Genomic DNA, 15,096 nt, shown 5'->3' on the forward strand with positions numbered 1-15,096 from the left:
TTTTATTTTATCTTTCTGTGGAAAGAAACTAATTTTAAATAAGAACCAGAGCATTTAAAGAATAAATATTTTTTAAAGCTCATTATCTAGTTAGAGCAGCTCTACTAAGAAAACAAGAAGAGCTCCTTGCTGCTTAGAGATGGAAAGAAACAGAAGAGGAATCGGAGTGGTTTCTCCATCACCTAGGGAGTTCTAAAACTTGTGTTATTCTTGAGTAACAAAATAAATGGTCCTTTTATTTAAAGAATTCCTATAGGTAGAATCTTTTGGGCCTAGTGCCTCTGAATAAAGATCTTTATACAAAATTCAGGGCTATATTCCAAATACAAAAGAAGAAAATCATTTGACATTAAGCCCTTGTACTCTTAAGGTTAAGTAAAAACAGAGACACAGAGCAAGCTCCTTCCTCTACTACAATTTCACCAATAACTCAATCCATCAAGGCTTAAACAACTATCAAAATAAGCAATACTCCAATTAGCAGAAAGATCATACCTAACTGACTGGCTTTCCAAAGTATCCTGTTAGCCTAAATATTTGATGATTTATTGTGATACTTAAATGGAAAGAACCCAACCACCAAAGGATATGTGTATTATAGAACCTAACAGGGGGCATAAAATTATTCATGGTAACTGAACCTGTTACCTTTCTTGGATGCTTCTCTGGGAATTCAATTCTATTTAATTCACTGAGTCAGCAATAAAACCTTTTGGTTCAAATCACTCCCACAAAATGTTTGTTTACAATTTATGCTGGAGATGGAAGGGACAGCTCAGAAGCAGGAGTGCAGAAGCAACAAGCATTTAAGAAAACAAACAAAAAAAAACAGTGTAAGTGAAAAATGAACTACTTATTTGGCACTGTCGTAAGAAGAATCAAATTAAGAGTAGAATCGTCCCACCTCTACCCCCACCAAACACAGCAGGAAGCTATTTCAGGAATAAAATTCATTCTAAGCCAAACACCTAAACAATTACTATTTTCAGACTCTATGCATGTACAAGGTCCACTGACATAAATTACACTGACATAACAGACGTTTACTCTTAGAATGTTAACTTCAATTGACACACTTAGGGAAAAAAGTCATTAAACTAAAAGGCCTAGATATACATTGCTACTTTTAAATTAAACAAACAAACAACTCAGTTTTGTTGCTGTAGAAAGCAAATCTCTTACACAGAAGACTTTTCATTACAACCAAAATTTGGTTAGTGTAATTCAACATCTCACTTATTTGAAACCATTATTTTGACAAACTAAAACTTAAAACAGTTTGCAAGTATTGACCCAGATTTTGAAATTCTTTGACACAGAATACCACAGGCAAAAGTAAACAAATAAATACAAAATAATACAAAACATTCTTACTTGTCCCATTGGTGGCCCTCCCATAGGGGGCATCATTTGTGGCATCATTCCATGAGGTACAGGCGGCATATTCGCTCTCTGACCCATAGGGTGCATGCCCATTGGGGCATAATGCATGCCAGGATGCCCCATCTGAAAAAGAGGGACAATTTAAAAATTAGCAAGTAACAAATGCTTTTCAAAAATCTGACTTCAACAAATCAGTTATGTGAATGGCATGATACTCGGCTAATGTGCGATTCAATTATTGGGTTAGTTATACCTTACTGTCTTAAATAAAATGCATTGCACCAGTATTTATAACAAGCCTGCAAATGACCAATTTCCTGAACAAAATGGAGAAAGTAAAAATCTAGCGGACAGCTACTTTACAGTTTTGGCTTTTAAGAAGCATGCCAACTTACTCAGTTACTAATTGGCTTGCTAAACTGGGAAGAAATGCACGTAAAAGCCAACTTAAAAACTGTTATGTTGAAACCACAACTCTGTCCTACTTCACACATAGTCAGCTCTTCTTATTTTACAACGCTACTCATTCTTAAATGCATTTCTAACTGATTTTAAGCTTTAAAACACTGAATTTACAAATTAACTCAGATGAGGGCTGGCCTTAAAAAGCAGTCTAGGTACCAAGGGACAACACACCTCTAACAAATAAACGTATTATTTCCTAATAGAACCTCTCATACAGAGAAAGTTACTTCTACCAAAATATTTTTTTCAAAGACTGAGGTCTGTCATTCCCGGACCCTAAATGAAAAACGACAAATCCACGCATTTTAACGCGTTTTTATAAGACAACTATTTTCTTTACTTGTGTGTCCATTGTTCCTGGTCTTAAAGCCAGATAATTCTCCCTGCCAATTCTCCCAACTGTTTTCCTGCTGCAGACAACAACTACTGGTAAGAGATTCTGGCAGCCTCTTTTAAAGTCTACAGAATCAAGTCTCTGCCTCTCTCAACCTGCTAAATCAGGCCTACCTCTCAAAAACGCTCACCCCGCCCGGGGCCCAGCACCTCCACCGCGCATCTGCCTAGGCCAAACCCACTGGGAACTTCCAGGGTCCCACTTCCTTTCCTTTGTGCATCTCCGCCCTCCATTTCTCTCCCTCGGAACATATCCCACCATCTCGAGCTCTTCCTTCGTCCACTCTCATCTTCTCCTTTTGGAGAAAGCTTCCTGTCTCTGACTCCGTTTTTCATTGTGCCGCCTTCCCCCTGCCCCACTGATCCCTTACCGAGGGCCGTCTCCTCAGGAAGCCGTCAGCAGAGACCCAAGAGCTGGAGCAGAGGCTTGAGCCGGACAATCTCCGCTCCCCGTCCCCGGGACCCCGCGAGGGAGGATGGCTCTCCATTTCACTCACCATGAGGCCTCCACGCTCAGCTCCCGTCCCCGGCCTCATCGTCGGGCTCAGACTGCTCCGCCGGCGGCCGCTGCCGCTACACATACCAACAAGAAGCGATCTGAGTGGCTGGCGCCCACTGGGGCCAAAGGTTAAAGGCTGCCCTGCGCTACGGGGCGGGATCAGCGGGGCCAATAAGCTGACAGGCTTCCCCGCCGTCCAATCAGGCTGCGCTGCCGACACGCAGCTCTTCGGCGATTCGCCCCCAGCCTCAGCCTCACTCGGCGTCGCCTGCATGGAGGGGGGGAGGGGGACGGAGGAAGTTTCTGCGCCGAGTCCTCAGCCGGGAAAACTCCACCAACTTCCCCCAGGGAAGGGAAGACGACAGTGTTCCAGCTTCCCGAGCTTAGATCGCCTCACCCCGCAGTGGGTGGGGCAGTGGGGGCCCACCACCTTCACCCCCCCGCCCGAGTTACGGACGCCCCACAAACCTGAGGCCGCCAGGGGTGGGGTGCGGCGGGGTAGGGCGGGGTAGGGTGGGGTGGGGGTGGGGTAAGCAGCTTCTAGCGTTAGCGGTGGCTGGGGCCAGGTGCACGCGCGCAGGGCTCGAGGCGGAGGGAGGGGGCGGGGAAGGCGAGAGGAGGGGTCGTGAGGAGCGGGTTCGAGCTCTGTACGCACCAGCTGGTGAGCGCGCGCCGGGGCGGAGGGGAGGGAGGAGGCGTGCCGAGCGGCGTGGAGGGAAGTTGTGCTAGGGGCGGGGAGAACAATGCGAAGGGGGAAGCGGAATGCGCAGTTAAGGGAGGCGAGAGTGCTGGGCAGTAAGCTGCCGTTATTGAGGGAAGCGGGGGAAGCGTGCAGGCGTAGAGGGAAAGAAGGGAGAAAGCAAATAGGTTCGGAAATGTGAATTAGAGGGGTATGGGCGGGCACTAGGACCAGGCGTTGGGGAGGTGTGGCTTTCGGGCTGCTCAAGCGCGCACTTGCCTGGAGGTGACGCGGTAACGGCGGAGGTCTCCGGCAGGGACAAAACACCGCAAGGGGAGGAGACTCCGTTGCTTTTGGCCTCGGCTCACCTCTCCCCGCGCGCTTTCCCGCTCCCTCTTCCTCTTACTGTTTGGAGGCGCCAAAAGCCTCCTCCAGCTCTGGTCCAGGGCCACCAGACTTTCCTGGGGCCTCACAGCACCTTCCCCGTTTCACCGCGTACCCTTGCTCACCGGGGTCGGATGGTGGAGGCCTTGGGGGACGCGGCCGCTGGTTGGCTTCTGCGAGCGCGGGGCGGGGCTCGTGGGCGACGCTTGACCTCGGCGGGCCTCACTATCTTTCCCGCCATGTCGTTCGTGGAGAGCGGGAGGCTTCGCCGTCTTGGCACCCCTGTCCCTTTCGGTCGGCCGTCGTTTTCCACTTTCAGTCAGGGAGACAGTTGGGGTGAGGGTGAAGTCGACGAAGAGGAGGGATGTGACCGAGTGGCCCGTGACTTACGGGCGGAGTTCTCGGCTGGGGCGTCGTCAGAACCTAGAAAGATCTCGCTACTCCCGCCAGGTGGGGACGGGTCTCCGGTCCTCCCGGATAAGCGGAATGGCATCTTCTCGGCGGACGCGGGCTGCCGAACCCAGGCTCGGCGGTGGCCTGTCCAGGTCCTCTCTATTTTATGTTCGCTGCTGTTCGCCGTCCTCCTCGCCATCCTGCTCGCCATCACCTACCTGATCGTAAAAGGTACTAAATCCCAAGCCTTAAAAGTCTGTCCAGCGTTTACTTTAGTTACTTTAGTTAAGTCTGAACGTGGCTCTCGCCTTCATCTCCTCCTCCCCATCAAACCCCCGCAAGCTGGTAGCCGCCTTCCATCCAGAGACCTTACCTGCGTCTTTCTTTGGTTTTCCCTTGTCTTCCCTTAACCGTTAAACGGATCTTGGTCCCCGATCAGGGGACTATTTTAAGAATGGGTCTTTATTAAGTGGGTAGTCTTGAAGAAGCAATATCTTAAAGTCGGTGAATACTTAAGGTAAAATATTGACAAAATGAAGCAAAATGTAAAACCATCATTAAAGGAAGATGGCGAAAGGTGTGTATAATTAAAATAGGCTATCCACGTTCAAAGACTTTAATCCACAAATAGTCAAAAGATGTGCAATCCACCGATTTCTCTGTACACTTAACAGAATTCCTAAAGGGCAAAGATTTCCCTCCCACAGCCCAACTTTATACTTTTATAGGTAACATAATTAGTCCCTCGGTTTTGTATTAGGTTTACCACCCAGTGTAGTGGTAAGGTTCTGTTGCAGGAGCTAGACAGTTGTTTTTCAGAAGGTTAATGGTTTTATTTTCTGATGTCTGAAGTTGAAATATTGTCCAGGTTAGAATAGAAAGAGATGTGCCTTGAAAGGCTTTCCAAAGCTTATACGGATGTATTATGTGGTTGGATTTTTTATATCGCAGTGGAAAGAATCAGACCTGAGTTTAAAATCTCAGTTCTCGCTGGTGTGTAAGTTTTAGGCTAAATTATTAAAAAAGAAAAATGTAAACAGAAAAGACTACCTAGTTTGTTGTATGAAAGCACTCGACACATTGTCACTGTAGCATTAGTTTTACCTCACTATATAGAATTAAACCAATTTTAATTTTTCCTCATTGCTTCCAAGCCCTTAGTGGGCTGCAGATAACATCTAACAGCTTACCATGCTTGATTTTCATACAGAAGACAGATTGACAAGTTAATGTGAGAGTTTTACCTCTTCATACAATGGTATTGGGTGTAAACTATCAGTGTTAAATATTTAGGTGCCAGTGTTTCATTCTTATAACTCTCCTCCATTTTTTTGCTGCAATTTGGAGTTTTTGTCTTGTGGGTAATTTCTTTTTTGCTCTGAGAGATTGCTTTTGTTTGTAAAGTCACAAAACCTGGTAAGTGGAAGTCCATTGCAGACGATGTTGGTCTGTGCTTAGTTTGGAGAATTGAGAAAGCTACTGAACTCAGAACCTAGTAATTTGCATTACATAAAATGTCTTTACAACAGCCTAAGGAATAAAACTTCTCATTTTATATACATGGCATTGGACTCATAGAGACATCTATTATTTATTTACCTAGGGTCACATAGCTAGTAAGTGGGATCAGAATTTGAACCCAGTTGTTTCAGACTCCAGAGCACTTCCCGCAACTCCACAATGCCTTTCCAGCCTTTGAGCTGCTGTTCGAATTATAAAATCATCCATTTTACCCAAGCCCTTTTTGTATTTACAGAGTTACATGCTGAGAATTTGAAGAATGAAGATGATGTACACACTGGGCTGTTAGGTATGGACTTAATTGTCACTTGATTTGATTTTGAGCTCACTTTTGTTTTTCTAGGTCATGTTAAAACTATACAAAATTTTGGATTAAATATTTAATATATTCCCTGTGAAACTGATTGTCAGTCTTTTTCACTTGTATATGTGTGTGGTAAGTTTTATGAGATTTTCTCTTCATATATGTATGGGGGGGGTGTGTGTGTGTGTGTGTGTGTACACCAGGCACAGGTATAGAACAGGAATACATTTTGAACACAACTGTATATGATGAAGACCCAGTGTTTTAATATTTTTTTAGTTACCTTTTGAAAGAGTCTACATTTCTTCCTAGGAATAAAAAACAAACAGGAAAAAAAATTTTTTTTTCTCACAAACTTATTAAAGATAACATCTTAAACAGACCTCAGGAGAAATTTAAGTTCAAATCTCTTATAAGCCACTTGGTTTCTAAAACAAGAAAATCATTGGACATACTTGAATGGGTTAATCATGACTAGGGAAGAGTCAGAGCTGAGTTTCTGTAGTATGTAGAATGCTATAGTTGACAGGTTTGTAGTGAAAAATTCAAGGATTACTTATCTTTATTTCTCTCTGCCGAAATGATTTTGAAGTGTTCAGAACTTTACCTGTTTGGCATATTTTCCTCCTGTTTGCCATAATTTATTTGACCAATCACTCTGAATTGGGCAGGGAGGGGGATGAGGTGCTGCTCTCATGTTACTTCCTCCCTCTAGTCTTAGCTAAACTAATCTACCTCTTTAAGGCTAATGTCCTCATGGTGATACAAGGTATATCCACCTGATTTTGCAGAAGGGGAAACCTTTATCTTCAAATTATAAGCAAATTAGCTTGCTGCATGTCCCAGGAAATGTCAATGCTTGTCTCAACTTCTTGCATGAAAAAAACATGTATTTTTTAGTTACTCGTGTATGTTGTTATACTGTTTCATCTGGAAAAAACAACTGAGATTATAAGGCTTTTCTTAGCATTTATGGATCTGTCAACTCTTCATGTCGTAGAAACAGAATCTTAAGAACTAGGCATGAATTCTAACTTGCTATTTAATTGTTGACAAGGTTTCACATTTATGAAAAGGATGGGTGGCACTTATCTGAAGGAATGGCTTGTTTAATACCAAAAAAAAAAAACATAATAGGGCTTTGTCATTGCTCTGCTTCCTTTTTTACTTGTTAAATAGTCTTATTTTTAGGTATGCCTGATAGATACCTATGACAGCAAATAGGAAGATTACTATGTAAGTCTTTGCCAATGATGTGAATTCACTTTCAAGATTCAGGAACAATCAGGAGTGGCATAGGAGTCACACTGCAGAGTTCTTAGGGCTTTCCTTTTATAGTTGTCCTGCAAACCATCCACTACTGTAAGCCTATTTTTTAGGAAGATTAATAAAATAAAAATTTATTTCAGTTTATTTAAAGTCACATTCCAGTCATTCCTCCTTAAGGTTATTCTCCAACCAAATTGATTGCACTATCATATATGACTTTGAGTTGTTTCATTTTTGCATATTGGGTTTTGTATCTGTCACATTTTTCCTAATTTTACTACATTTCACACAATCTTATTTCTAATTTTTGCATTTTTTCCCTAGTCTCAATATAAGGTATGATAAAATGACCTTTTGCTTGAGGCAAGCCTGAAATAAATACCTAAGGAAAATCCTTTACCAGAAAATACTTAATCTAAGACTATTGATACCAACTTAAATGTAGGGCTAGTACTTTTATAAACATTGTAAATAATCAATGCCATACAGAAATTATAATCAGAGTTTACAGCATTCCTTCAGTGTCTTAAAAAGCTTTTAAACTTGATCTTTGATGCCTCATTCCTTGACATCTAGTTAATAGTTAACCATTTAAGTCCCTTTTGTAGCTTAGAGCAGATTTCTTGCATCTTGCAATGTCAAGGGCTTGTCTCATTTTTTAGCTGCCCATTTACTTTGATGATGGAGATGTTTCCAGGCTTTTGCACATATACTGAGTTCAAAGATGAAGCCAGCTAATTTTAAAGAGATCATGTTTTATTTCTTTTCTTCTGCAAAGTGATCAGTGAGACTCTGTACCATCATAATTTCATGATCTAGAACATTAGCAACACAGTAAAAATTTCCAAGAGAAAGGGTGTGTTGGGAAGTGACTCATTTTCTTACAAAGACACAAGTTGAGAGCAACTCATTCAATTTCTTCCTTGCAATGAAAGATGATTGAAATCATGGACTTGAACTTCGTAGTGAATGTATGAACTTTGTAATTTGAGCCCACAGCTTATTATGGAAATAATACATTTCCTTTTAATGTAACTCTAATGTTGCATTTAAAATTTCACAAATTGTTAATGAATTTTTAACAATAAGTCTAATATTTCATTTAAATGAAATAATGAACTCTAATATTTTATTTAAAAATTCCCAAATATGTTACCCTATTCTGTAGCACAGTCTTTGTAAAACTGTGTATACTACTTACTCATATTAATAAAAGAACAATGACTAAGGCAAAAAAGAAGAGAAAAATAAAAGCCCAAAAAGCCTGGAAGGATACAACCAAAATGTCAGTTATCTGGGTTTTGGAATTACAGGTTTTTGGTTTTGTTTTTTTACTCTCTATTGTTTATAATGAATGACTGTAACTCCCAATGAGGAAAACTTTGTTTTTTTAAAAAAAAGCACAAATTTAAGCTTATGGAAGTGTTAAGTAACATGTTCAACAATTAACAATACTATTGAACTTTTGTAGTATGCAAAAAACTGTTAATCTTTTACATATGTTATTTCACCTGGTATTCCCAACTGTCCTGCATCCATCACTGTAAACTATTTGCTTTTAATGCAAAACTCTATAGTATGTATTAGAATTTTTATGCCATGAGATAGTTTAGGCATGGTAATTAGGCAGAAACAGTATATAGGTTATTAGCAAGAATTATTAGTGTGCAACTAAACTATTAGTCATTAAATCATTACAGGTCTCCTCTTAACACATAAAAGCAGTAATGAGAACAAGACTTTGGGACCTCGAAATATCAAGAAAATGGTTTATTATTGCAAGTGTGGTACTGCCTGGCCCAACTTTGGTCATCGGGAGGGATGTTTCTTAGGCTAATGAAGTCAGTCTTTAGCTGAAAGCAGAATTTTGTGGAAACCTTGTTAAAATTCATTTTACTAGGCTTCACCTGCTTTAGAGTTTCTTATTCAGTAGGTATGGGATGGAGACCGAAATTTTGCATTTCTTTTTAAGTTTCAGAGTGATGCTGATGCCGCTATTTCCCAACCCAGGCATATCAACAACAACAACAACAACAAAAAAAAACCCTTAAGGTTTTCTTTTTTTAAGTTTGTAAAATTTCAGACCTTCCCTTATCTACCAAATCAACGGTCACTTATTTGGCTGCATGCTTTAATGCTCAGTCTGTGATCAGGGCCCACTGGACCCATTTTTTAGTTTTTAGTTTTGAGTAGTTCCATTTGTAAGGATTGATATTTCATGACTTTTATTCTTGTTTAGGGAACCTTCCAGAGAATAAAGAGAAAATTGATATTTTTGATAGAATACAGTTTATTTAATTTTGAAATTACCATATTGGTCCATTGGCCCCTTTTGTAAATCCAAGATACATTTTAAGATTTTAATGATCTTATTTTCTTGTAGCTTGAAACATTCTGCTATTTCATTACATTAGGAATTATTTTAATATTACGCATCAGTTATTCTCAACTATGGTAAAAAGAAAATAATTACGGAATTTTCCAGAGCAGAGGTCAGCAAACTATGGCCCTCAAGCCAAATCTGACCTGCTACCTGTTTTTGTAAATTAAATTTTATTGTAGCATAGCCTTGCCCATTGCTTTATATATTGTCTATGGCTACTTTCTTTTTTTTTAATTGAAATATAGTTGATTTACAGTGTTATGTTGGTTTCAGGTGTACAGCAAAGTGATTCAGTTATACAAGTGTATGTTTTTTAGATTCTTTTCCATAATAGGTTATTACAAGATATTAAATATAGTTCCCTGTGCTATACAGTAGGTCCTTGTTGTTTATCTCTTATATATAGTGGTGTGTATCTGTTAATCCCAAACTCCTAATTTATCCTTCCCCTCACTTCGCCTTTGGTAACTATAGTTTGTTTTCTATATCTGAGTCTATTTCTGGTTTGTAAATAAGTTCATTCATATAACTTTATTTCGATTCCACATATAAGTGATACCATGTGATATTCTTTTTTCATTCTTTTTTATGGTTGAGTAATATTCTATTGTGTATATATGCCACAACTTCTTTATCCATTCATCTTTTGATGGACATTTAGGTTGTTTCCATGTCTTGGCTATTGTAAATAGCACTGCTGTGAACATTGCGGGTGCGTGTATTTATTCAAATTAGAGTTTTCTCCAGATATATGCCCAGGAGTGGAATTGCTGGATTATATGGTAACTCTTTGTTTTTAGTTTTTTAAGGAACCTCCACACAGTCTTCCATAGTGGCTGCACCAGTTTACATTCCCACCAGCAGTGTAATAGGCTTCCCTTTTCTCCACAGACTTTCCAGCATTAATTGTTTGTAGACTGTAATGATGGCCATTCTGACTGGTGTGGGTTGATACCTCATTGTAGTTTTGATTTGCATTTCTCTAATAATTAGCAATATTGAGTATCTTTTCATTTGTCTGTTGGCCATGTGAATGCCTTCTTTGGAGAAATGTCTGTTTAGATCTGCCCACTTTTTGATTGGGTTGTTTTTTTTGTTTTGTTTTGTTTTTTTTAAATATGTTAAGCTGTATGAGCTGTTTGTATATTTTGGAAATAAGTCCTTTATCAGGGTTGAGTCATTTACAAATATTTCCTCCCAGGTTGTCTTTTCATTTTGTTTATGGTTTCCTTTGCTATGCAGAGGCTTTTAAGTTCATTTAGGTCCCATTTCTTTATTTTTGCTTTTTCCAGTGCTCTAGCAGATGGATCCAAAATAACATTGCTGTGATTTATGTCCAAGAGTATTCTGCCTGTGTTTTCCTCTAGGAGTTTTAGAGTATCCAGTCTATCCTAAAGACATTTAAGTCTTTAATCCATTTTGAGTTTACTTTTGTATATGGTGTTAGAGAATGTTCTTATTTCATTCTTTTACTTGTAGCTGCCCAGTTTTCCCAGCACCACTTACTGAAGAGACTGTCTTTTCTCCATTGTATGTTCTTACCTTCTTTGTCATAGATTAATTGACCATAAGTGTATACGTTTATTTCTGGGCTTTCTGTTTCTGGGCTGTTCCATTGATCTATGTGTCTGATTTTGTGCTAGTACCATACTGTTTTGATTACTATAGCTTTGTAGTACATTCTGAAGTCAGGGAACATGATTCCTCCAGCTCATCTTCTTTTTCAGGATTGTTTTGGCTATTGGGAGGTTTTGTGTTTTCATACAAATTTTAAAATATTTTGTTCCAGTTCTGTGAAAAATGCTGTTGGTAATTTGATAGTGATTGCACTGAAACTGTATATTGCCTTGAGTTGTAGGGTCATTTTAGCAATACTGATTCTTCCAATCCAAGAACATGGTCTGTCTCTCCATCTGTTTGTATTCTCTTCAGCTGTCTTCAGTTTCTTTCATCAGTGGCTTATAGTTTTTGGAGTACAGGTCCCTTGCCTCCTTATGTAGGTTTATCCCTAGGTATTTTGTTCTTTTTGATGCTATGGTAAATGGAGTTGTGTCCTTAATTTCTTTTCCTGTTGTTAGAAATGCCAGAGATTTATGTATATTAATTTTGTATCCTGTAACTTTTACCAATTCACTGATGGGCCATAGTTGTTTTCTGGTAATGTCTTTAGGATTTTCTGTGTATAGTATGTCATCTGCAAACATGACAGTTTTACTTCTTTTCCAATTTGGATTTCTTTTGTTTCTTTTTCTTCTCTGATTGCTGTGGCTAGGACTTCCAAAACTATGTTGAATAAAGTGAAGAGTGGGCATCCTTGTCTTGTTCCTGATCTTAGAGGAAATGTTTTCAGCTTTTCACTGTTGAGTATGTTGTTAGCTGTGGGTTTGTCACATATGGCCTTTATTATGTCAAAGTATGTTCTCTCTCTGTGTCTATGGATGGCTACTTTCATGCCACAACAGCAGAGTCGTGTAGTTGTGAAAGAGACCTGACGGCAAACACAGCTGTAGATACTTAATATTTAGCTCTTTTTTTGGAAAACTGTAGTATTTTCATCCAATCAGTCATTCAACAGAAGGACTTCATGCAAAAACACGAACCATTCCCTTTTGCTGAAAGAATGTATGACAGTCTTTTTCATCTTTTATAAATCTGTTCCTTTAATATGTTTGACACTGTAAGTGGACAAATGCTGGTGATTGGAAAGGAATGAAACAAAAATCATTGGATTGATCATTCAAATTGTGTTTATAAATATAAAAATGAAAATATTTTGCAAATTATGGAGCAAAGATAGTTGTCTACCATGTCTTCTGAGCTGTGAAAGATTTTTAAAATTGCTTCAAGCATTGTGTTTTGTTGATGCAAATGCAAAAGAAAAAGCAAAACTAATGATAAGCTAAAATCAATTAGAGATGTATCTGAAGCTTGGAATCAGTATTTACAAGACGGTTATGTTCCAGATTCATGCATAAAGCTGGTAAGTAGTTATTTGCACTTAGAGGACATGCTCATTTCTAGTATTTTTTTTTTTAACCAGGGAAATTGAGAATGAAAATTTGGGTTTGCTATATTTATATCACAATTATTAAAATTTCTAACAGTTATTTTCACTGGTTATTTATTCTTTTGTAAATTGTTCATCAGATGATTAAAAATAAGGGCACGTTGGAACCAGATGATAGTGATAACTATTTTCATTAGTATACTGAAGGTTATAAGCTTCAGGGGAGACTATAGCTATAACAACATTTGCCATGAATTAATTTTTGAAAGATGAGTGATGATTAAATGGGGTTTCACTGTATTCCTTCTACTTCTGTGTGTGTTTGAAACTGTCCATAATAAAAAAAGTTTTTTTTTTTCAAGTTTCCCATGTGAATATGGTGATTTAACATGGTTAGAAACTAGAGATGTTCCTAATTTTTCAAGTTTAGGTACTCATCTGTCAGAATGTCCCCTTCCATTCCTTGCCCTTTTCAGAAGGAAGAGGAGTGAAATTGCTGCAGACTGAGTTGCAGGTGGATAGGCAGTTGGGTGGAGACCCAACTGTGTTCAGGTGGCACTGACACATGGGAAGAAAGACCCCATTCCTCTGCTCCGCACTTGGAAATAATTAAGTTTGAAGATCCCAGGGCTGTCTGGCATTCTGCTTTGACATTGCTCAAGGGATTTAAAAACTTGAGCTATCATAAGAATGTGGTTTACTTTAGAGAGAATACTACATCATTTAAAATACCTGTCATCCTCCTAAGTTAGAAAACTGAAATCTGTTGAAGTTGCAAAAATTTGCTTATATAAGCATTTAAAAATTATTAATTTTAATGCATGAGTACATCTGGGCTTTTATTAGTAGCCAGTTTTTACACTTTTAAAGTTACCTAAATGTTAAATTAATTTTCATTTTTAATTTCATAAGTTAATTGTATAAGTAATACAGTCTTACTGGGAAAAGAATTCTAACAATTAAAGTAAAGGTAGCCACTAATCTGCTTGTGTGTATTTTCAGATCTTTTTCTATTCATTTATATATATTTAATGTATCATATATATGATGATTTAAAATGTGGTTTTGTCACTGTTGAAGAAAACATAATTGGAACCATGCATGGGCTGCAGCTTTATTAAAATATCTTGGAGTTCGTTCTATATCAGTATATGTACATCTACTACATTCTTTTCTATTATTGCATTGTATTTCATACTGTAACAGTTTATTTACACATTTCAAGTATCAGAAGCTCTAAAATGGGACTCTGAAATTATCAGTGAGCTGTCACATTTAGTCCTATTATTACTTATGGCAGGAATACATATTATGAAGAATGTGTAATTGATTTCTTAACATTGTTTTAATAAGAAACCTTTTTCACAGTGGCAACAGGGGAGGTTTTTGTTTTGTTTTTCTGGCTTTTTCTGCTGACGTAATATGTGCAGATAACTCCAAATCTCTGAGTTCATAAAACTTACCGAAGTCATCTCATCCCTGTGAACCTGAAATGCTAAATATAATTAAAATATTTAGAACATACAATTTTTCTTTGCTGGAAGCTTTTATAGAAATACATAAAGCTGCCAGCATGATTTTAGAAAAGTAACTATACTTTGAAACTGAAATCATGTATTTTGATAAATCATCTCCCCCAAAAATATGCTGTTAGATAAGTGAATATAAAACTCCAGCCAAGGGATTAGAATAGGGATTTTCCATACACGCTTTGCTTTGCTTTAGGTGAAAACGTTGAGTCCAAGAGGTTACAGTTGATACAAGAAATGAATTTGCATCATTTCATCAACTGATGAAAATTGAACTATAGAGAAGAAAGAAGGGTGTATGTATTTATTTAAAGGCCTCTGTACTTTGATACAGCAGTAACAGATACCTTTCTATAACTGTATTGTTTAGTACGAGAATATTACTCACAGCATTGTTTTTAATAGTGAAAAACTGGAATAATAAAAATATACAATGGAATTGTACCTACATGTACTGATATGAAAGGTCTTCCAACAATGTGTGGGGAAAAAAGTGCAGGACAGTTTTTCTGGTGAGAATCCCACTTTTGGAAGATAAACAGAAAATATATACATATTGTACATTTCATGTTTATAACTAGCTCCTAGATACCTAAACTTTTATAGAAGATGAAAAGTACTCTCAGCTGATTGCTTCTAGAAGTAGAATTGGTAAATTAGGGAGGGAAGACTTTAACTTAATTTTTATATGCCTTTGTGCCTTTTAAAAATTATTTTAATTCTTAAACGAAATTTATTTTTTAACTCTTGGTAAAATGAGTTTACAAAATATTAGTTGTCAAATTTTTGCTTCAGGATTCTGGAGGTAGGAACTTGTTAAAAATTGAGTTGGAAGTTGCCGATTTATGTGGCTTTTCTGATTGTTCACACATGAATTGAGTAATTTC

The 15,096-nt window shown here is 38.2% G+C and overlaps 2 protein-coding genes across 11 annotated transcripts in view; one reads left to right on the forward strand and one right to left on the reverse strand.

The window, feature by feature from the left end:
- Positions 1 to 3,505, reverse strand: part of PRPF40A (pre-mRNA processing factor 40 homolog A) — a 47,409-nt gene extending 43,904 nt beyond the window's left edge. For 4 of the 8 annotated variants that reach the window (XM_045504953.2, XM_045504952.2, XM_045504951.2 and 1 more), the window contains exons 1-3: positions 3,396 to 3,505; positions 2,613 to 3,008; positions 1,375 to 1,506 (exon numbers count right to left, since the gene is read on the reverse strand). In XM_045504953.2, the coding sequence (XP_045360909.2) occupies positions 1,375 to 1,506; positions 2,613 to 2,822 (342 nt within the window). In that variant the 5' untranslated portion in view covers positions 2,823 to 3,008; positions 3,396 to 3,505. Of the gene's footprint in view, positions 1 to 1,374; positions 1,507 to 2,612; positions 3,015 to 3,395 lie in introns of those variants that run through there. The other 4 variants (XM_074363668.1, XM_045504954.2, XM_010967871.3 and 1 more) reach the window with 2 other exon arrangements.
- Positions 3,012 to 15,096, forward strand: part of ARL6IP6 (ARF like GTPase 6 interacting protein 6) — a 35,512-nt gene continuing 23,427 nt past the window's right edge. Inside the window, exons 1-3 of one of the 3 annotated variants that reach the window (XM_074363671.1) lie at positions 3,012 to 3,238; positions 4,254 to 4,427; positions 5,953 to 6,006. In XM_074363671.1, the coding sequence (XP_074219772.1) occupies positions 3,013 to 3,238; positions 4,254 to 4,427; positions 5,953 to 6,006 (454 nt within the window). In that variant the 5' untranslated portion in view covers position 3,012. Of the gene's footprint in view, positions 3,239 to 3,510; positions 4,428 to 5,952; positions 6,007 to 15,096 lie in introns of those variants that run through there. The other 2 variants (XM_074363672.1, XM_010967873.3) reach the window with 2 other exon arrangements.

This window comes from Camelus bactrianus, chromosome 5 (genome assembly GCF_048773025.1).
Source record: "Camelus bactrianus isolate YW-2024 breed Bactrian camel chromosome 5, ASM4877302v1, whole genome shotgun sequence".
NCBI classification, from domain to species: Eukaryota; Metazoa; Chordata; class Mammalia; order Artiodactyla; family Camelidae; genus Camelus; species Camelus bactrianus.